At 36.2% G+C, this 23,486-nt stretch overlaps 1 protein-coding gene across 5 annotated transcripts in view; it reads left to right on the top strand.

Moving 5' to 3' along the window:
• The window catches only part of LOC410322 (ral guanine nucleotide dissociation stimulator), a 37,261-nt gene that overhangs the window by 3,452 nt on the left and 10,323 nt on the right, over positions 1 to 23,486 (top strand). The window contains exons 1-2 of one of the 5 annotated variants that reach the window (XM_026443625.1): positions 8,370 to 8,871; positions 18,485 to 18,697. The exons of 1 other annotated variant lie outside the window; for it this stretch is intronic. In XM_026443625.1, the coding sequence (XP_026299410.1) occupies positions 18,533 to 18,697 (165 nt within the window). In that variant the 5' untranslated portion in view covers positions 8,370 to 8,871; positions 18,485 to 18,532. Of the gene's footprint in view, positions 1 to 8,369; positions 8,872 to 18,480; positions 18,698 to 23,486 lie in introns of those variants that run through there. 3 more of the 5 variants (XM_026443624.1, XM_026443623.1, XM_003250871.4) reach the window with 3 other exon arrangements.

The raw sequence follows: 23,486 nt of genomic DNA, 5'->3' as shown, positions 1-23,486 counted from the left end.
TTAAAAAAAAGAAACTAAAATTTATTTCATCCACGTATCCCACGATTAATCTATTAAACTGTTAATCGAGGAAGATGAGTTAACTCGTTATCTTCAGCTTCTCAATGCCTTGAACTTAATTAATTGTTTATCCTCTTCTTTGATCCATCAATTGTAACAGATATATCATAATACCCGAGTATTATATTCGTAAGGATCGAAAGTAATTGAAATTAATTCATACAACTTCGATAATTATAATCTGACACGAAGGAGAATATTCTATTCGTTGGACAAATAATTAATTCTTGTTATCATCTCTCCTCCGCCCGAATCACGGCCGCAATTTGCAACACATTGAACATTCTCACTCTCGATCGGTTGTAATTAATCGCAGGATTCACGGGTATCGGTTCAGTAGGCCGATCTCTTTCCCATATCGATGTGTCATACGAGAGATGGATTCTCGCGTATCGATTTCACGTAGAGAGAAAAATACGCGACCGCCACGAGCACACACCGTCTCCACCGGTCCACGTTACTTTCACGTTTCCGTTCGGTCGGCGTCGACGAACATCGGAGATCATCGCGGGAAACCCAGACAAAGAAGGATGGAAAGGAAAGCGACACGGTCGGGGGAGAGAGAGAGAGAGAGAGAGGGGAGAGATGGATTCTTCTCGTTTTGTACTTATACAATTCTGAATGGACATCCGCCTTTCTCACGATCGAACCACGCTCTCGTGAGAAGATTGATTCGTGCGAAGCGCGTGCTGAAGAATTGGAGCATTGGAGTACGTACGCGTATTTTTTCCACCATATATGTACTCTGTTTCTATCAATATCGAAACAGGGGGGGATTTAGGGGGGAAAAGGGGATAATTAGGCGTGAATAAATAATTTCTTCCACGATTTGGAAAGACTTTCGTTCGGAATGATAATTTAGTTTATGAGGATTTGTAAGAGGAGTGTATTAATGGAATACAAATTTTTCTTATCTTTCAAAAAATTCAAATGGAACTGTGAAATCGGAGAGTGGAACGCATCGTGGAGATGGATAAATATAATTTTTAACGAGAACGCAGATCTCGACAATTCTTTTGTAACCGCCTCGATTCTTGGAAAATTTAATACCTCGCGCGAGATATTATATATTAGATCCACTTAAAATCGTTTAACGCGATTTTCCATTTCAACGGAAGGAGTTATACGAGTTCAAACGAGTCGAAGGTTATAATGTTTAAGCCGTATGCTGCGAATTACGGGATTACACGTGACGATAGGGAAATAATTTTTCTCTCTCTCTCTTTCTTTTTTTTTTATCGTAATTATTGTAATTATACGCGGTACCATAGAATTATAGAAGCGTGGAATACGGATAAGTTTGTAATGGAGGATCGAATCGTGGAAGAAATTGCATCCACGACCATTAAGGAAGAAAAGGAATATTAAATCCGTTGTTCCTTTCTGATCTTATCGAATGGTTTCGAGATAATACGCGTAATACAAAAGATATAAAAGCTGGTAAAAGGGGAACAGATTCTCTCAGATATAAATAAAAAAAAAAATACGAGTCTCGGTTTAAGTTTTAAGAGGCTCGAAACCGCAAAAAGGCCAGATCTGCAGACGTTAATCATAGAAGCGTCTCGCGGTTGAGCTGTTTCTTATTGGAGTTGTGAAATTGGTATCGGCTACGAAAATCAAACATTTATACAAGTGGCAAGGATATTTGATCATAGGATTGATTAAAATACTGAATCGATTTTGCACAACTCGGTAAATTGGAGAAATTGTTACTTCCTAATGCGATAAAAAATTGTTATTGCTATATTCCAGGGAAAAGTTGGTATATATGCAAATGACTTTCTCTTTCTATATCTATCCTCTCTATATCTTGAATTAACTTTTAATTGTTTTGTCATAGAGTATTCAATGTATTTTAAATTATATTCCAGATGTTATAAACGTTCTCTATATAATTTAATCGGTTAAATGTTTTTGTTGAAGTACTCGAAAATTCCTGTTAATTTTATTATATCAGTTAGTAAAAAGAATGATTTAATCTTGGAAATATAAATTGTAAATACAAAAATATTAGCAAAATTCACAAGCTTTTAAAGATTTCGTCGGGAATAAAAATTATTATCGATCAATTTTTAATTTTTCTCGCCTCAAATCGAGTTCAAATCGAAATTCAACAGACGTCACAGTAGATTTCAACAATTGTCTAACTCTTTTTTATTTCGCGCTCGATCTCAAATATATCCCCTCTTCTCCTCGAATCGACTCGAAAATCGGACGAATCATCGAGATTTCATCCATCGATTTTCGTGAAAAACGTGACTCGTGGGTTGTGCGTGGGACACGCACACGTATTCGTGACTCAGTACACCTACGTGAGTGTGAAATCGCTCAAGGTTTCGGCGTGGTGCAATTCGGTCGACTGACTTCACGAACGAAAGCGATGACAATAGCGAATTAAAGGAGGAGGGAAAAGAGAAAAAGAATAGAGAATGGACTAGACAAGAGAAGGAAAGAATTCGCGTGAACGTGATAATAGTTGCACACACGACGATCAAATCAAAATCGGGTATATCGCTGCTAATTGGATTTCTGAATCGCTTCAAATACAAAGAAATCGGGATTTTTCTTCTGTACGCTCTAATGACTGGGAACAGCGGTGGTTTGACTACCACTGCTGGTAAACACGTGTTTTACACCGGCCGATCTCGTGTGAAAGTGGAGAAATTTCGCGAATAGTATATGCCACGCAACGATCGTCCTTGAGTAATGCCCATTTCTCTCTCTCTCTTTCTCTCTCTCTCTTCACTTTTATTTGATATTTTTCGATTACTTCACGAACAGACAAATTGATTTTTTCAATTTTTCGAACGAATTCTCGAAAGATTTAAAATTCACTCGATGCACTTCTGCATACGACAACAATTTACCAATGTACTTAGCAACATTTCATCCCGCTCGTCGAGGATGCAATTATCGTATTTATTTCACGCATTCTTTCCTCGTTTATTAACACCTGTTACACTCCTCGATCCAACGATTCAGACCGTAATATATATATATATATATAACTGTTTCAATCGTAAATCCTGCTAGCCTCCACGATTCCTCGTTTCTCTATATCTCCTCTTTCATCGATTTCCATCATCGATCCAACGATCGTGACCTCGCTCGTTCCGCCAAATCAATTTTTCTTCGAATATAATCGTAGCACCCGATCGATCTTTTGATTTATCGGATTGGTTGAGCCGATATGCACGGTTTCATCGGTTATCAAGTTTCTTCCGTGTTCTCGTCCAAGAGATTCATCAAACGAGAGAAGAAGAAATCGGCGCGCAGAAATGGATCCGCGAGAGTTAACGGGGTTAATGAACATCGTCTCGCCTGGGGCTACGGGTTTTATCGACCACGCTCGCCTTTCTAGCCGTGTTGCGTGTACAGCAGACGCACGAGAGTCGCGATTCTAAGAAAGTAAACGACCTTAGGACCGAGGAGCACAGACTGGATTATAATTATTACTTCTCAGTCGGATTAGAAACTTGGAATGCTATGAATAATGAGGTTGTTCGGTACGAGCGGATGTTTTCGATTCACCGTTAGATTTTTTTACATTTTTTTTTTTTTTTTTTTTTATAATTATCTCGATACGTAAAACAGATAAACAGCTACAACTAATTTTTTGTTACGAGTCGACAGAAATGATGGATAGTCGAATTGAGTCTCGATATTTTCTTTTCTTTTTACAATTTGATAATATCGAATTAGAGGAAATTAGAACGATCCTATTCTTTTCTTTTTTTCCCAATCGTTTCGTTCGATCAATTTTCCAAAGCGAATCGATGCGAAAGGTGTTGAAAAAAAGAGAAGAAGCGTATCTCTCGATGAGTTGTTCGAGAGGCAGGGTTCGTTCCCCCGTCGATTCCGGGGTGGTGAGAAGCCGAGTATCGATTTTTCCACGGTGCTGGACCGCGCTCTAGTGTTCAGACTGAGGCACGGAGCGGCCTGTTGTGGAGTATACGCTCTAACAAGATTTACTGTTCGGTGAATTGCACGCGAGAACGGATGGGGAAACAAAACGAAAGAAAACGGTATACGTGTCGGCGAACGAAACGCACCGAGTCACGTATAGCACGATCACACGCGTATGGCAAACGCACCACGAAATCCGCGGAAACGCGAATTTCACGTTCCAATCTGTGACCTCCCAGAAGCTGCCTCGCCATGGGTAATCTTGAAATGTGTGTCCTCGTGGAAGGAAAGACGGAACGAATGGAATTATATATTGGAAAGGAAATCGAGTGAGATGTAAATTCAGATTTTGACCATCGAGGTTTCGATCGCTCGAGGATATTTTGTTTTTAGAGAAATCATGGAGGTTACGTAGATTTCTTTTTTAGAAAAAAAAAAACATTAATTTTCGAAGAAAATTTTATTTTAGCTTTAACTCAGAAAATTAGAGAAAACTTTGTAAAAAAAAAAAAATCTCAAAGCATCAAGATATTAACATGGAGCGCGCGGTACATCATCTTCAAAGCTAAATTTTTCTAATTTTTCTTTCCCGTTACTTTCACTTCGTATTAAAAATTAAACGAGATATCATTAACGTCACACGACGATGACGACGGCCAGACATCTTGTTCGCAGATGTTGAAGGGTTAACGAGGAAACACCTCTCGAAATAACCAGTTTTCGAACCGATCCCCAAACACGCGTCTCTCTCCTTTCCTGTATAATTTTATCTTTTCTCTCGTTAAAAATTATCCAAGTATTTCCCTTCGGGATACCTGTTATAATTTCACGCGTTATATTTATCCCGCCTCCCCATTCACTCGTTTCCCTGCCGCTATAAATCAGTTTGACGTAGGAAGTCGCACGTGGAATCGAATGTTGCGACGAGATGACGTTACGCGCCTGTTACGTCAGATTCAGCGACGTCACCGCTTGCATTTTATCGGCCGCGGGCCAATTCCCGTGGCGGATAGGCGATAACGAGTGAAATGTAGTCCGCGATCGTTGTACGAGAGCAATTGTTTATCGATCCACTCGCTGCCCCGTTCAAGTTCGTACCACGTCGCGACCCTCGTCAGGACTCGACATTGTCTGGGGTGGCTTTTAGACGCCCTTTGTGAAGGTCTCTCCCTCTCTCTCTTTCTCTCGATTCGAGAAAACGAGAGATCGATCGATCCTTGAGAATTTTGCACTTTAGTCTGGGATTAAGTGGTTCGTCATAAAAAAAAAAAAAAAGAGAAGAAAGAGGAATCGCGTGAATATTTTGCAACGTCGTTACATTAAAAAGCATTTCGTTGCACGTACTCTCTCTCATTGCCTGGATAAAAGTTTTCTTATTAGCGGTCGATGCAAATACGATGAATGGTGTGTACGAATATTTTTCGTAAGAAGGAATCGAATGGAGCACGATTTCAGAAGATGGAAATTTATTATTGTACTTATTGTATTTATATATGTACTTATTGTATTGTATATTGTATTTATTTCCAAGTTTAGAATTTTTGCTTGTCGGCGGTAAAAATTTTATTTCACAATTCTTCGCCTATTAAAACTCACAATATACAAACGTTTTTCTCGTAACATGGTTTAAGGCGAAAGGCCTATCCTTTCAACAATGGGACGCGGCGATTTCGTAAAAGAAATCTGTTTGCATAATCGCCTCTGCGTGATAATATATTTCGTTAAAAAAAAGGAAAAGGAAAAGAAATCTGGGAATAGTTCCGGAATAGTCTCGTCGTCATAAAGGCCGGCATGTTGTTGCTCTCGGCCACCCTCGTTACAGCTTTCTATCACCCTCGAGTGGAGTGTAGGATGAATTTGATGACTCAGGCCGCTTTATATGGGGAATGGAATTACGTCTCCTGTTCCAGAATCCCATCTATTCGCCATTGTACGAGAGGAGACAGGGCAAACATCTTGACGTTCAAGTGGCTCCTTTGCTTCACAGACCTTTTGCAAAGTGGCGTCGCCAACATTTGAACGATATATATATGTATTTCGAATTGGGGTCTTCCTCGAGCTTTTGTTATCTTCGAGATTGTTTCCCCTGATTTGTTTAAGGGATACGAATTAATCTGGGCCAATTTTTTGAAGTAATTTGGAGGTTTAGGAGAATCGTTGTTTCAAAAAAAATGTTTTGTGAATAGATTGAAGATAGCACATCCTAATTTTGGATACATTACGTTGATGGAAAAGTAATGTCGATTAGTGACAGATAAGATATATATCGCGAGTCGATTTTTAAACGTTGTATTCACATTGTTCATTTTTCTAAATAAGAATATTTTTCCATCTTGAAAATATTATTTGTATCATTCAAATAGGGTTGTTCGAGTGAAAACTATAATTAATGATTTAATTAACGAAGAAAATTAAAGAATCTTAAGATGGATCTTTTAATTAGGATATTGTTCTTTAAACAACTTTGTTTTAATTTAGCTGAACAACAATCCTCTTTTATGAAGTCATAAAAATATAGTTCTTAATGAGTTAAAAAAGAATCTTGAAGCGAACAATAGGGATTATATAACTGATTAAACAAAACGATATAAACGCATAACGTATCATAATGTATAGATACTTGTATTATTTTTCACGAATACTACTTTCTCACGAATATAAATTAAAAAAAAAAAAAGAAGAAAAGAAACAAGAAAAAGAAAGAGTTCTAAACTTCATAGAATCTTATTTCAATTTTAAGATATAACGTGTTGCAATATTATACACAATTTTATGCGATAATAAATAGAAAGTATAGGATAAAAATCAATCAACTTTGTATTATTCGTCCCAGAAATAATTTTCTAACTCCGTGTTCTCCAATTCGAAGTTCTCTCTTAATGTAACTCTCTTTAACAGATATCTCTAGATAGGATCCCGATTACGCGTAATCGTGGGAGACAGTGTCGGATTTCCAGGATTCGTGTAGAAAGCGTGACCGAGACGAAATCCGATATTTTAAAGACTCGTGTGGAGACATGCTTAAATTCTTCCGGGCATACGATAACTATCTACTTGATTATAGTCGCATTAACCGACACGCGATCACGAAAAAAAAAAAAAAAGATGTAGCAAAGAAACGGACGAATTTAAATGACGAATCATGTCTGTGAATCAGAATTTTCAGCGATTTTCATACTTTTTGTTCTCTCTAGGTACAATATATATATCTTTTTTGAGAGTAGCTGGCATACATTTTCGAGAGATTGATGTAAAATTTTTAAGAAATTATGTAACAACGGTTGATTCTTGAATGCTTGGTGTTAGTTGATATCTTGAGAACCACTGCTCTAGACTGCTCCGAATAACTAGCCTAAGATCCATGCTATTTTCACTTATGTATATACGTATGTCTGTGAAAATTTACAGTGTTTAAAATGGAGGATACGTACGTTTCTTTTTTTTTTATATTGGAAAATTTCTTTAATCTTTGCAATTGAACGTGAAATTTGTGTCAATTTCAAGGAATTATGTCAGTTGATCGTAGCGAATTAAATTTTATGCTTCAAGAGTTGAGAATTTTTAATTGAGTCTGCTGATTTTTTTTTGTATTTGTTTATGCTTGTAATGTATGCGACAGGATGCAACAATTGACGCATGATTTCTTGTTAAATGGGATTGTACGTCATTCGATTACATTCCAGCTATGATTTATTATTATTTTTTTTTTTCGATATCATAGGATTGTATATTCATATCGTTTTACGATATCGTTCCAATATTTCCAATATTTCCAATATTTTTTTGAAATAATCGAAATGAAAATGATGCGAATAATGATCGGTCATTCATACGTATGAATGATAAAATCTGAAATCGAATTTATCGATCGAGTTCCGCTCGGTTTCTCCGGTAGATAATGTCATGTTTCAACTTTATCTTATGTCTCGTACCGGTATATATAGTTATATGTAATGAGACATCACATTTCGTGTAAAAATCGAGCAATACAAATGTTTTTAAATTTCGAATTAAATTATATATTCAAAAGACAATTCGTTGCAATCAACAAATATATAAAATATTTCTAAATATTCCTAATGAACGTCGGTATTGGAAAAAATTTTAAAATCTGAAAATTAATTTCACGCAAATGTAAAATTCATTCGTTCAAAATCGTATCCATAAAAACCTCTCTTTCTCATTTACTTCGTTATTTCCCGTTCAACCACATTTTCTTACTTACTAATTTTTCGTAGATAACATTAACAATTAATTCAAAATTTCAATGTTTGAAATTACCCGGCAAAATTATTTATTATATATCCAGAAATTTTCACCGTTCTTTTTCTCTCTCCATCTCAAATGTGGGAGTCGCGGGGTTGGCGAAGATTTACGTCAGTGCACGGCCCACGATGATAATGGAGACAAGTGGCGGACGTAACAACAGCGTGGTCAGTTCGATTGCATTGAGCCGAATTGCGTGTTCGCGGCGCGCGAAGAGCAGTCAGTCGTAGTCGGGACGGCGAGCCGCGCGGTTCTCTCCGCGAGCCCGTGTTGTCGTGTCCCCGGCGTGAAATGGTCGCGTGACTCTTTCCCTCCCTGTTTTCGTGCTCCATCCGTATACGCGACCACCTGTGCCCCATCTCGGCGTCGTGGCGGCGGAGTTTTCGGCGGCTGCTCGCACGCGCGTGTGTGTGCGTGCGTGCATGCGTGCGTGTGGCGTGCGTGCGTGCGTGTGGCGTGTGGAAACAGAAGTCGGGAGGACAAGGCGGGAGAGAAAGGTTCGAGGGCAGGTGTCGAGTTAGTACGAAGTTTGCCGGGGATTGAGTCGTGTTTCTCTGGGGTTCTACGGACCACGTCCAGTTCCCTCCGTTCTTTGTTCGAAAGCACGATTTTCTCCGGGAGGAAGAAGGCCGGTGTTTGGTGAGTGATCGATTTTATTGGAATTTCTAGAGGCTAGATTTAAGGATATTCTTGGGATATCAGGAGGATATCGCGAGGGATTGAGTTTCGCTTTTTTTTTTTTTATCAGAGAAAGGGGATAATGGTTAACCCTTGGCATATATCAATATGGAGAATGATCGACGTTAAGAGGAACCCTTCGAGATTTCTTTTCTTTACTGGTATAATTAGAATTAGTCTGCGGATATTTATATATATATCTCTAAATTCTGAATTATGTAGAAAAAGGAAAGAAAAGGAAGAAACGGATTGGAAATGGAGATTCGTATTAGATTAGTTATAATATTATAACGAATATTTTATTTTACGTTCGTTCGCAATATGCGCATTTATATTTCTCAAGTATATAAACATTCGCAGTTCTGTCCGTGATGTGTTTTCATTGAATCTGACGATATCATTGAATTCCACGAATCTTACTTCCTATAAATATTGTTTATCTTACCGTACGAGTTCCATCTACCGCGTGTATTTGGATCCTCTCACCTTGCTATATTGCCAAGGGTGAGAATAATAAATGGAGAATCCGAGGTTATGCGAGGATCGAGCTGTTCCGTTTCAATTTTTACGGTTTTGTTTTCGAGGGAAAACTATGATCGAGCAATGAGATAAATAATAGGTTTGCAAGATTGCGGTCGCGAAACAGTATCGTGGGATCTCTGTAAAGATACATCGAGCTCTGCTTTTTTTTTTCCCCCCCATTTTCCTTTCATTACGAATTCCGTCGATAGAACGTGTTGGTTTCTAACGTCGTTTGATTGATCGGTACTTTTAGCGGACTTTGCATCAAGTATATAGATTTTTCTTGATTACATGGTTGAGTATCGCGAATAAAAATGCAGAGACATTGTAATGAAAGGTACACGAAACGAGGACGACTTATTCCTTTTTCTTATAACGCGGTTATTAAAGACTGTGATCCATCATTTTTCTTTATTCATAAATGGATGAAACGTTGTTTTGAATTCAATTTAAACCTATCGAAAAGAATAATTTCCTCGATCGATCGTGTCGATTTTTATTAGTCGCATATTTAAACTCGACGATGGAAATGTTTGTTATCGATGATCAAGCAATTCGTTCGATTGGAAGATTTAATTTGTTCCCACGCGTGTTGGCGCCTCGCAATTGTGCCTTTATCGCTTCCATTTGATGACTGTCAGTTCGTATTATCAAATGTCACGTTATCAAACTGTTAATAAGGATGTAAAGAAAAAAAAAAAAAAGAAAAAAGAAACGTCGAGTTTATATAAATTTTCTGGCGTGTGTCCTTCAGAATCGAGGGATTATTAAATTTTATTCGTATAATTTTTTAATGGTATGACATTTCCATACAATAAACTCCATTTAAAACAGTTTATATAACGAGTTCGTACAATATGAATTCACTGATTCTCGTTACGTATGATTTTTCCATTCAAATAATAGGAGTTTATGTTCAGAGAAATGTATTCAATCGGTGAGAATATCTTTTATGTTAATTTTTGTGCACTCGTCATTTAGAATTTCGATATTATTCTCAACAATAGAGATCCTTATTCGGCATGTTTATTATTGATTAATACAAATTCAAAATTTTCTTATTGGAAAAATCAAATTCGATGAAAACCAATTAATTTAGAATCGGTAAAAAACTTTATCAATTTCGTTACCAAACTTCTTTACGCGATATTTACTTCATAATATTAATATTTTACACAAAGAAAGCAAACGTAATTTAACTCTAAAAATTATTACAATCACAATTGAAATTTATATTAAATAGAAAAATGAATAAAAATTGGGCAATGAAAAATTTCTCCGATTTTTCCAATAATTTATTTACAAACGAGGAGTATATTCGATCCGATGCATAAATATTATACGTATTTCGTTTCGTTCAAATGTCCATTCTCGTATGTAGGTAATCTCTTATCGAAACAAATAGACTCGTAAGGGCGTGTGGACATATCGAATGGGTTCACCGTTTCTAGGAACGCCTTGGAAAATCGAGCGCGTTGTTACACATGTTTGCATGCGAACGATCGCGCACCTTGTGCATTAGCGGCGCGCATGACTAATCCATGTGTGTTACGCGTTACCTTATAATCCGCTTATTCCATTCCGTTCGTTGTGTTTTAATTGACGGCACGATCGTAGTCTCTTTAAAAATTGTGCAGGGGGATCGCACTCGAGTAACGAGTAAAAATAGACGATTACGCGGCCGGAATTCTTGGGCTCGCAGGTTTTAGATTTAAGATTAGGCATGCCTTTTCAGCTATTCTGCCTACCCTTTCAGTTTCCCGCCAATCTTTCTTCCCTTGAACTTTCTGGTATTAACCAGTGTATAATTACGATAATATAACATAACGTGAAATTGTTTGTTTTTAGAGGTTTCAATTTCATTTTCACAGCTTCGATGGTAGTTATTCTTTTTTTTTTTTAATGGATCGATATTAAATATTGTCAGGATGAATCATTTTGATTATTCGGTAAACCACGTTCGATCATAATTCTTCTCGAGTAGTGCGAGTTTTCCAAAACAAACTCCCGATCCATCGTGAGATCCAATATTTGTACAATCCTTTTTGATAGCATCTCGAGGAAAGAAAAAGCCGATTGATGAAAATACCCACCATCTCGGGTCGGGATTGGCTTTTCAGATTGGTCCACATCCAATTTGTTCCTCCAACAACGTTTTATTTTAACAACGTTTATTTCGAATCGAATAGCTGAAAATCCTGAAGGAGATTTTCAGAATAGAACCAGAGGAGATATCGTTCGATCTACGCGTTTGAGAATAAAACTTTGGAGGATAATTTTCATTCTCGTTCGCATCCAGAATTGGATAGCCGATGTTAATCGTCCGTTAATGAAAAATTTACTTTATCAAATTAAGGAAAACGAGTAATGAATTTCTCACACTTGGTGTTCATCATGAAAAAAAATCTTCTTTCCTCTACGAATCGAACGAAACGAATTGCTTCGATTTTCGAAGAATTTCGAAATTGAGAGTATGACGAAAAATATGTCCCCAGGGAAAGAATGTACTCGCGAATCGGGCGGAAAATGGGGAGAAACGCGGCAAACAGGCGGATTTCGACATGAAGTGTTGGAGAGGCACGGTTGAATGGATCGCGCGCGTATATCAGCTTAGAGAGCACATGCACTCGGTGGCACGTGCAACATTCTGAGCAACGTAGAAACGGGAGTAATTTGGTCGCACGGTTTGGCACGAATTCCGTAACCGGCATTTATACGAGTTTTCGCGATTAAAAGCGGGTATCTTTTATTAAAAGTGCTTCAAACTTGGTCACGGATTATCGCGAAACGCAAGGAGAATCGTTCGAGAGAATTTTTGTTTCTCCGTTCTTTTCGTTTCATCTTATTTGCTGTTTTTTTCTTTTTTTTTTTTAATTTTCGCTTCATTCGAGAAAGGTGATGGATCAAGGTTGGCGAATATGGGGAAAACCGGCTCGAATATGTTAATGTGTCAGCGACATCCTCGTCTCGTTCGACCCCTTCCTTTTCGTTTCTTTTATCGCTTGGACGCGGCAACGATATCTCGTCGCGGTCATATTTAATTATAGTTCGCCTTATTTACGAATGGCGTTGAAGTTGGGGGGGAAAGGGGCGGTTTAATTCATCGGCGTCTCGCGAATCTGATGGATCGAGTAACTCTAATTGATCTAATTGATTTTTCTATTTCTTTTTCATTTCTTTTCTTTTTTCCTTTTGTTAGGAAAGCTTCGAAAATAACGTGATCGAGGAGAGAAAGGTAGCTTATTAGATTCGATAATAATGCAATTCTCTCGTGAAACGAAGAATTCAATTTTTTTTTGCCCTAATATTTTTCAAATTTTACTTAGAAAGGACGGAGGAAATGTATTTATTCTAGAAATTAAAATTAATTTCCTTTTAATCTCGACAAGTAAGAGGAAAAATATCGGATGTATTTGGATAGGAGAAAGAGAAACAATCTGCTTCAGACCAAAGGTATAATCCTCTTAGCAGAACGATAAATCCATAAAAACTCTCCACAAAAACTTGCCCAAAGTTTCCGAAACGCATTTATTATTTCGTAAAAACGAAAATCGAGTAACGTTTATAGACGGAAAGAAACGCGCGTAGAGGCGCGCGTTTTTGCCACGTGGAATTTAGAATTTACTTATCTTATTTTTCGTGCCCGGTGTTGGTGCACTTTCACGGCCTTTATTTCGTGAACCGAGAGGCTGAGAAACGCCTCTCCCGGTTACCCATAGAAATTATTCTCGGTTATAAATCACAGGCGCGCGCTTTCGTTTTTCGTCGGACGCCGTATATACGTCGAAAGGATGCCTGACTTGGCGACATTCGACGTGATTCGCAGAAAGGTAATTGATAGTCTCCTACCCTGGGACCTGAGCAAGCACTATTTCCCTTTCGAGATTACGACCGCTTCAGAAAATTGTTCCGAATCGGGCGCTCGAGTTTCTTTTCCTTGAAAACAATTTAATCGCTTCGCGCACCGATATTTCAAAATATCGCCATTTCGTTGCTATCACTAGGAATTGCGTACGAATGCGATTATCCTTGTTATCCAAATAAAGATGTTTGGAGACTTTTCGATCCAGTTGGACGAATTGGAATAATTTTTTCCATCCGTGAAACTTTTTCCTTATATTCGTAGCCAAGATATTAAGAAATAGATATTTTCAGTTACATTAGATTATTCAGTGATTTGTTTTATTTGTAATTATTTTGAAAAATTATTAAAAAATTGTCGTGCGAATTCGGACTGTCCTTTGCGTTTTCTATTTACGTAAAGGCAATTCCGAGTAGAGATTTACTCGTTAAAACGGATCTCTTTGATAAGTTGTAACTAGGAAGAATTGATCGTCTTGATTTAGAATGATCGTAAATTGACTTCGCCCCGATAGAGACTCCCTACGAAGACTCGCGGTTAGCCTCGCTTGATAAGTACGTAATATAAGGTCACGATGTTAATACGTCGTGTTATTCGCCGCGAAACGTAACCATTAACAGAACTGTTTGTACACACGGCTCGAGTTCTGCCAGCCGTTTCGAGACACGTACTCGAAGAATAAAATTTCTCTCGAAGGTAGGAGATTTGGATTCGAGAGATCGAACGATTATAGATCGTTGTCTCTCAACTCTAAATTTTCATGAAATATGAAAATCTATATTTATATTTTCGTAATTGAGAACGAATAATGATCGAACGTGATTAAACGCGATTGCGAATTTTAATCTTCGAGTTAACGCGAGTTAAATATTTTCCCGATGAATAACAATTGAAATTACAATAATTAAGACATTCGTAATTTTTATAAATTATTTATTTACAAGGAAAGGAATTATCGCGCTCAAAGGAGAATTAAAATTACGTGAAATTACTTATATGGATGCACGTATATAGATTTAATAACACAATGCACGAAGTTTTCGAATGGTTCGTGAGCCACTCATTGTCCCGCGCGTTAAATAAGAAAATAACGTAACAGTCGAGTCATTTGAGTCGCCAAATGATTCATACTCATGAAACGCGCTGCAGCTTAAAACACACTTCCTGCTATGGAGAGCGCGGTCCACCAGCTCCCTTTATGGACAATAGCCGCATATTGCATAATGAATCGCCTGCATTTTCGAGCAAACTGTCACAGATTCGAGACCGAGATCCCTCGATAAATCTTGCTCGTATCCAATATCGAGCATAAACAACTCCGGCTGATTCTTTTACCTGCTACGAATCGATTAATCTTCTTCTTCTTCTTCTTCTTCTTCTTCTTTTTGCTTCCTTTCTACCTGGAATAGGAAAGATAAATTTGCTTTAAGGGTTTATGGGAAGTGATTTTCATCCTCTCGAATACGATAATTAACGAAGGAAGGTTAGAAGCAGGTTCCATTAGATTCGATTTAGAATAATTTATATTGCAATTTTTCGAATGATAATAATTCGAGTGCGTAAGAGTGTATAAGAGATATTAGAGAAAAATTGAAATAATTTTCGAGATGTAAAAATAACGATTCGACCCCCCACGATTTTACCATTTTTATTTTGGATATAAGAAAAGTAGAACTTTTTGTCTGAGTCGAGATTAAATAAAATATCGGGTGATCGATAAATATAAATATAAATTGTCGAGGAAATTTTTTTTTATTCCTGACGAGATTATTTGTTGGTGTAACAGAATCGAACTACTCGAAAAATAGCATCGAGTCAAACAAGTTTCATACACGATTTTCGTTTTACTCGAATAATACACTCAACCCTGACCCATCCTCCAACACTTTGATTTACGATCGCGAGTATTTAAATTTCCCTCCTCTCGGAATAAAATTCCCTAAATCTCCCGTAAATTCTTCCAGTTCACGGTCCACAAGAGAATAAAAACCGAGTCTAAACTAAATCGATTTGATAAAATTAGAAAAAGGAAAAAGAAGAATGCAACAATCTCACAGTTAATTTCCTTCGATCTGGTTACTGAGAAACACAGTCTCTTGAAACAGCCGTTTCCGTGCAGTCCACGTTTCCAATTTATGAATCATAATATGAGATATCGCGCAAGTTTCTTTAGTCACGGTTCGAAGTTTACCAGCCATTCTTCTAAATTTCCAGCCAACCGTATACACCAACCATTTTTTTTTCACGGTTGCTCGTAGTGGACGATCGTTAATTGAATTTGCGAATGGATGCGCGCGAGAAACGATGCGGAGAGAGAGGAAAGAGTCAAGACAGAGAGAAGCGGAGTGTCTCTCGTGGCAAGCGGTGACAGGGCGTTCGTTTTATCGGAACGAGGCGTCGACGAGCATCGACACTCTTTTTATCGAAGCCGGGATTTCGTTTACGATCGTCGTTTAGCTTCTCACCTATCATTTTTATCACCGCTCGCGATGCTATCTCCTTTTTCTATCCCCCTCTTTCGTTGTGTCAATTCTTCCTCGTTTCTTCTCTAACAATTTTTGATTCCTTTGCCTTTTTTTTTTTCGAAGATTCCAAATTGTTTTCGATATCTCCCTCTTTCGTTGTGTCAATTCTTTTTCGTTTCTTCTCCAACAATTTTTGATTCCTTTGCCTTTTTTTTTTTCGAAGATTCCAAATTGTTTTCGATATCTCCCTCTTTCTTTGTGTCAATTCTTCCTCGTTTCTTCCTAACAATTTTTGATTCTTTTGCTTTTTTTTTTTTCGAAGATTCCAAATTGTTTTCGATATCTCTCTCTTTCGTTGTGTCAATTCTTCTTTCTTCCTAACAATTTTTGATTCCTTTGCTTTTTTTTTTCGAAGATTCCAAATTGTTTTCGATATCCTTTTTCGTTGTGTCAATTCTTCCTCGTTTCTTCTCTAACAATTTTTGATTCTTTTGCTTTTTTTTTTTCGAAGATTCCAAATTGTTTTCGATAAGTTTCGATCTAGATCCAGTCTTAGATCTGCTCTTCTGGTTTTATGTTTTCGTAGATATTTAAGAACGCGTTTAATCTTACGTGTTAAATGAGTTAGATTTCGAGATGAAGATCTTAGAAGAGTTTATTAATTGAACGTTCCGTTTTGCGGTCAAGACAAGTGTCAAGGAAGAGTTATTTGACGTGTTTTCTATATATTTTCGAATTACGAAAAAAAGAAGCTGGTCATTCGTCATGTCCAAGGATGACGGTTTGTTTTGTTTTGAAACGTTAAATTTTATCATAAGTGCTACGATATGTAATATTGCATTACTGCTGCGTAACAAATCGGCACGTGGGAAATTCTAGTCGCACAGAATAGATAGAACTGACGCATCGTGGATCGACTTGATAAAAAGAAAAAAAAAAAAAAAAGAAGAAAATCATTCTCAGGTTCTTTTCACGCATGAAAAATCCTCGACTTTGTGAATTCGGATTTGCTGTTCTATCCCAGTTTTTTCAAAGCGTTTTCACGCTTTTATTATTAGTTTATTATCACATATTATATAAATATCAACTTTTACGTCATGCTGTTTAAACATTATAATGTTAAGGAAAATTAAATATTATTCTCGTCGATGCAACGATGCGAAAACAGTCGTGTAAACATTGTGGGTGTGCAAGGTTCATCGCACAGGCGAATTTAATTTATCTTTATCGTTGCCCTATCACGGTAAGTAGCGGTTGGACAATCGTTGACTTTAAAATGCGAAAACTCACGGGTTGGCGAGCGAATTTAGAAAATACGCGCGGTTTTCAGGCGACAGGAAGCGCAATTTCGTCCACGCGTTGCAGCTACATCCTCTTTAACGAAAATGTTTTCTGTCATCTGTGTTTCTTCCACGTCGTTCGTCTATTGTCCAACTGTCGAACGATCGATCGTGCTTCATTTCCTCCCTTCGAAAATACGAGTGTAACAAAGGGATGTTTATTATTCTTTTCTTTGTTTTTTTTAAAGTAAATCTTGAAAATTAGAATGAGTAAAAATAGAATTTCTTTTTCTTTTGTTGCTTTATTATACGCGAGTTGATCGATTTTACGAATCGTTGGGAAATGATTCATTTGGAATTTATAGGTTTGAACTTGTAGATTGAAAGATGGAGGAATGTGTATTTTATTCAAAGATTGAGTGAAGTTTCTTCTGAATTTTGCAAACTATGATTAAATTCCACTGTTTTTTTTTTAATGTAAGTTTATTTATTTTTGGAAAAATGATTTTAATTCAAATCTGCGAACATTAACCCATTTTCCATCTCTAATAATCTGATAGAATTAGAAAAAAATTCTCTATAATATGTTATCATTAAGAATGAAATAACCACTTCGATATTTTTCTATTCCTATTATTCAATCACTCGATAATCTCGTAAACGGAGCAGCTCGATTTAAGCGCAACACTTTATCACTGGAAAAATTATTTCTAAACAGATAAAGGAGAAATTTTTATCTAACCTTGGATCGCAAATCGCACTTTTTAACGTCTCGATTCGATTTTGATAATGGAACGTATCTCTGGTATCGTTCGCGTTATCCAATCGAAACGTTGGCAACTCGAAATATATCGATGATAATTCAGTTGCTCGTCGAATCGTCTATCGATCAATTTTCCAACGAATAAAATCGAGATCTCTGTGAACCGTATTCGATATTCTTTGTCCTCTGCGATCTCGTAAAGAGGACTTAATAATATCGAAAAAAGGGAAGAAAATTATCCGATATAAGATATTTCACCACCGAAAGAATCAACAATTCTTAATTTACCAACATCAGAAAAGGAAATCTATATATTCGTTTGAATGATTGATTGATTCCAGAGGGGAGAACAAATAGAGAAATTGTTGCAATTAAAAATATCGGTCGAGGTTTATTTTGTAAATAATTGAACTTTGTCCTCGCAAACACCAATTACTCATAACTTAACGAACAATCGAAATTTTTGCACAGTCAATTATTTCCTTTCGTTCATTAAATTAATAAAAAAGAAAGGATAGATACAGCGCGGTTCGCGAGGCATGGATTTTCCAAATCCCTTCTCGTTAAAAAGATAAACTGAAAACTCAATCCCGCGTAGAAAATGAAAGGTTTGGAAGAAAGATTAGCGGTGCGTAAATTGTGACGGTCAGATGAATCACGATGAGACGAATTGCACAGGCAGAATCGAAGTGACGGAAGAAGGGGAAGTTCCGCGGACATTCACACGTGGATGCTGTGGCCTGTGTTGGGGGATGACGGGCTGAGCCCAACGTCGCCCCCGGCGTCGGCCAGTGTCAAGGGGGTGAACAAACTGGCGCCCCTGCTGCTCTGCGCCCCCTGCAAGCCCACCAGCCACAGGAAGAACCAGAATTCCACCCAGTGGTACGTGCAGCAGGTAAACAACACAACGCAACACAACTCCCAAACGAATTCGTCATCCTCGTTTCACTTTCCCCTCTCTCGTTCGTTTGCCTATTCTCTCTCTCTCTCTCACTCTTTTTGTCTTTTTTTTGCCTCTTTTATCTTCTCCTCCTCTTCTTCCCTTTTTATTTTTCTTCTCGATTGTTCGTTACTCGATACTTTCTTTTCTGTTGTTGCCTGATTGTGGCTGGTTCCCTCGTTTCGTTCTTCTTTCTCGCGCGTAGCACGCGTATTTTGCGTTATTAAACGATTACGATTTCTTTTCTTTTTTTTTTTTTGAAGCGAGTAGAGTCTCGTTTCACAGCTGTGCTCGGCTACGTGACTTTGGCCGTATACAAGGGAAAATAAGGAAATTCTTTGCGGGGAACGTTGAAGAAGTTTGAAGCTAGAAATTTTGTACAGAGCGTTCGAAAAGTTGGAGAGTTTTGGATACGCGTTTGTTTGTTTTTAGAAGAGTTTCGTGGGAGAGGAGGCTGGAAGTAAGACGTTTTCGAGTAAATCTTGTGAAGTTGTTTAAGTAAATGTTAGTTTTATATAGAATGTATACGCGAGGGGGATGTAATCGGATTTTGGAAAATAGGTCAGAAATTTTACACGCGTGTCTTTTCCAAAGATATTAAAAAAAAGTTATATTTAATAAGACAAATCTTTTTGAATATTTTTTAACGAAGAAAGTAAATGTTATCGTCGATTCCCGTTCTTTTTTTCAAAAATTATTAAGATCTTATTGCGATCAGTTTTCAATCAGATTCAATAAAATTCAACATCAGAAATTGATCGTCAGAAATAATGTAACCACTTACGAGCCTATCACACAGCTGGAAATCTGATTCTATTCTATTAGAAAGTGTTGAAATTGCCTGTTTCTTGGATTGTTTCCGTATTCGGTAGATGATTTCGATTCGTATTCGAATAAATTATGCGAAAAATCGCTTGAACGTATTCGAGTTTCAATTCGAAATCGTTTCTTTGATAGGAATATTTGAAATCTCTTCGATCTTTTTCATTCAATAATAGAATTGAAAAGAATTTCAACAATTAAAAAGAAATTATAATCGGTGAGCTTAATCGAATTACTTACGAAAATTTTTAAGAATTTCAATTTCAAATTCACGATAGAGATTTTTGAAAACGTATTCGATGTTAGTTCGAAGACTTCGATTGATAATCTTTGATGTTGCTAAGACGATACGAGATATACGAACGATATATATATATATATATATATATATATATATATATATATATATATATATATATATATCGATAAATCATTAGAAATTGCTTTCGCACGTAGCATTGTTGCGAGTTTCATTATTATTTAGTGTGCATGCCTACGTTTATTGCAACCGTAGCAATAGTTTCTCTCGTGCATGAGAACGAGAGGGAACAGCATCATCGATTATTATTATTAACGGTGAAATAAATTGTTAATTTTACACCGAGCGAATTCCATATAAATTGGATAAATGTATTTCGATTAAATTTACGATATTACACGGAGGAGATATTTCTGCGAATATTGCATTAGTTTTGCACTCATTTAAACGCAATTGGATTAATCAGTATCCTTAACTCGATCGATTTTCTTTAATTTTCTTTAATAATACCTTAAACGAACAGTGGAAACAATCCACCGAAGAATTGAATTTTCTACAGAAAAAAAAAAAAAAAAAAAGAAGGGGGAAATCTTAGGCAATTAATGCTATTGTTCGAAGAAACAAGATGTTTCAAAGAAAAAGGCTGACACCATAGAAAGTGTAGTCCATAGAAGGCGAACTTTCAACGTTAGAATTAACATAAAGGCGAGCCATTGTGTTATATACCTACTACTTGTACCAATCTATTCAGCCGAGAATATCAAGCAGCACAGATTCCTTTCTTTTTCGTTCGAAATTTCCTGGAACAATGTTGCTCAATCTTCCGCCAACACTTGCGCAATGATCGATATACAATAAATCTTGCTCACATTTTGAACGTAAAGAGAAAAGAAAGAAGAATAATCTTGGATCTATTTAAAATCTTTCAAAAAATAATTTCATCGTTTTCGTATCTCGACAAGAACTTTTCCATTCCCCATTTGTTATCAAACTTTTTTTTCTCCTCGCGTCATATCAATCGTGTATTATTTTTATTTCGTCGAATAAATTTGCAACAAGCCATATTTCGCTCTCGTAAACATTTCTCCATTAGATAATACTTTTGCACTTCTTTCGTACTGATAAATCGATGATCGAGTGTTGAAACGTTGAGCGATGATATAGAATTTCGACGATTGCGCGATTTCATTTCGCAAGTGAATCACACAGGAGTCGCTATGGAACATGATCTCTTTGGCGCGGCGCATGGAAGTGGTAATCAGGGTCAGAGTGTCATCGGAACTGTATCGTTGTCGTTAATGACCAGGATGGACAGTATGCAAATAAAGACTGACGTATGATTACATTGACCCGATCGCCGGTGAATAAAGTCGAGTCGCTTCGTTTGATAATTTCGTATTGTTCTTTAATCGAAAACTGACGATTTTTAATCGTGAAAAAGTCAATTTGAGTCACAGTAGATTTTTGTCCATTTTCTTTGGAAAATTGTACATTTGTAACGGTAGGAAAATGACAATTCCAAGATCTATTCGAAATCTATTTGTAGTCATTTTTTTTAATTGCAATCCCTTTTTGTAAAGTTTTTTTTTTTTTTTTAAAATAACATTGTTTGGAACAATTTCATTTGGATTAAAAGTAAAAATAGCTGGCACGGTACGGGAATTTTATCGTATTAAAAAATTAAAAATGGTTAGTCGATTGGATACTTTTTCGACCAACTGTACCTCTATCGGGGAGATTGGTTTTCTCTTATCGAGCCGTGAAAATTAATATGGTTATTCAAACATGCGACACTTTTCGTTTCCAGATATGATTATTGCTTTTCCTTCTGACATAACCTAGTTTTACGTCACTTGATTAATTTTCAAACCGATTTAACGGACGAGTCTTTCTCATTTCGATTCATTTTATTTTCGAATTATTCTTCGAGCTTGATGCTTACTCGATCAATTAATTATGCGAGAAACAACAAATTTAGATTGAGGAATTCTCTCGTTTCTTCTCGAATAAGCTTCGTTCCTTTTCTTTTTTTTTTCACATTTCCAAGAGTCATGGAAGAGAAAAAAATCGATACGTTCGGCTAGCATTTTTTTTTATCTTCGGTTGACTCATAGATATCGACTTTTTGTACTCGATATTTAGAAAAAAAAAAGTTAAATATGCACGTATGGATTGAATACATTAAATATCTCTATTTATCTTCAAAAATTTTGATATATTTCTTTTTTAAAATTTTTCGAATATCAGCTGGATCATTCTGGACACAATTTGTGTTATAAAATTTATGCATCAAATTTGAAACTGTATTATCTAAGAATTATCGTAAATCGTAAATTGAAAGATATTTGTTATCGGTTTAAATTTAGAATATTATCGTTATTATATGAAAAATGATGGAAAATGTTAAAAATTTCACGTATCGACGAACAACGAATCGGTTCGAATATTTTATCTTAATCGTGGAAATTGGGTTACGAGTACACGAATGCGTTAAAAGTGCTTTGACACCTTATATATTTAAATGAGTCATCCTCCCTTCTGCCTCGTTTAATTGTTTGTCTGGAATCGGTAATTTACCGTGTACTGACTTACGGATCCACGTGTAATTACACGTTGGCTGGCCGGAAACGAACATCCAATCGAATTCTCTCGAGAAGCGAGAAGAAAATTTTCTTTGTCCCGTTAAATTACCAAACAATCTGTTCGCCAGATACGATTATTATTTCGAACTGTTTATTAAACGCCTCGATGTGTTTGCAATTGTTGCTCATTATGTATCTTGATCGTCATCTTGCTCGTTTCTGACACGTGATCGCGATAAATTGTACTCGTTAAATATTTGGAGCGCATCGTATTGGTGACAAATCTAAATAACGAATAAAATTCCTTCTTTTCAAACATATATATATATATATTCAAAATTTTTTATATTCAACTTGTGATTATCAAGTATACGAAAATTGGTAATTTGAAAATCTTTTACAAATATGAAATTTTGATCTTAAGTATAGATCACTCGGCAAATATTTCTTTCTAAAAAAAACGAAACTTGTATTAAAATAAATACAACGTTTCTGAATTACAGCGTCACTTTTGAAATACTTCTTGTAATTATCTTGTAACTATACTTGTAATTATCAAGTATATAAAAATTGATAATTTGAAAATCTTTTACAAATATGAAATTTTGATCTTAAGTGTAGATCACTCGGCAAATATTTCTTTCTAAAAAAAAACGAAACTTGTATTAAAATAAATACAACGTTTCTGAGTTACAGCGTCACTTTTGAAATACTTTTTGTAATTATCTTGTAACTATACTTGTAATTATCAAGTATATAAAAATTGGTAGTTTGAAAATCTTTTACAAATATGAAATTTTGATCTTAAGTATAGATCACTCGACAAATATTTCTTTCTAAAAAAAAACGAAACTTGTATTGAAGTAAATACAACAAGTTTCTGAGTTACTGAGCTGAGTCACTTTTGAAATACACCCCGCACACAATATCGGATAAGTTAATCGAATGAATTATGAGGGAATAAAAGGGTATTGACACGAGAGTTAAATTTATTCTTTTATCCATCTATTATCTCTTAATACGAATCAAAGAAATCCATCGAGTTAATACCACTTCTGTATCGTTTGACGGGAAAAGAATA

The sequence above is a fragment of the Apis mellifera genome, linkage group LG11, assembly GCF_003254395.2.
Source record: "Apis mellifera strain DH4 linkage group LG11, Amel_HAv3.1, whole genome shotgun sequence".
Taxonomy (NCBI): Eukaryota; Metazoa; Arthropoda; class Insecta; order Hymenoptera; family Apidae; genus Apis; species Apis mellifera.
This window is presented reverse-complemented; position numbering and strand designations above follow the sequence as displayed.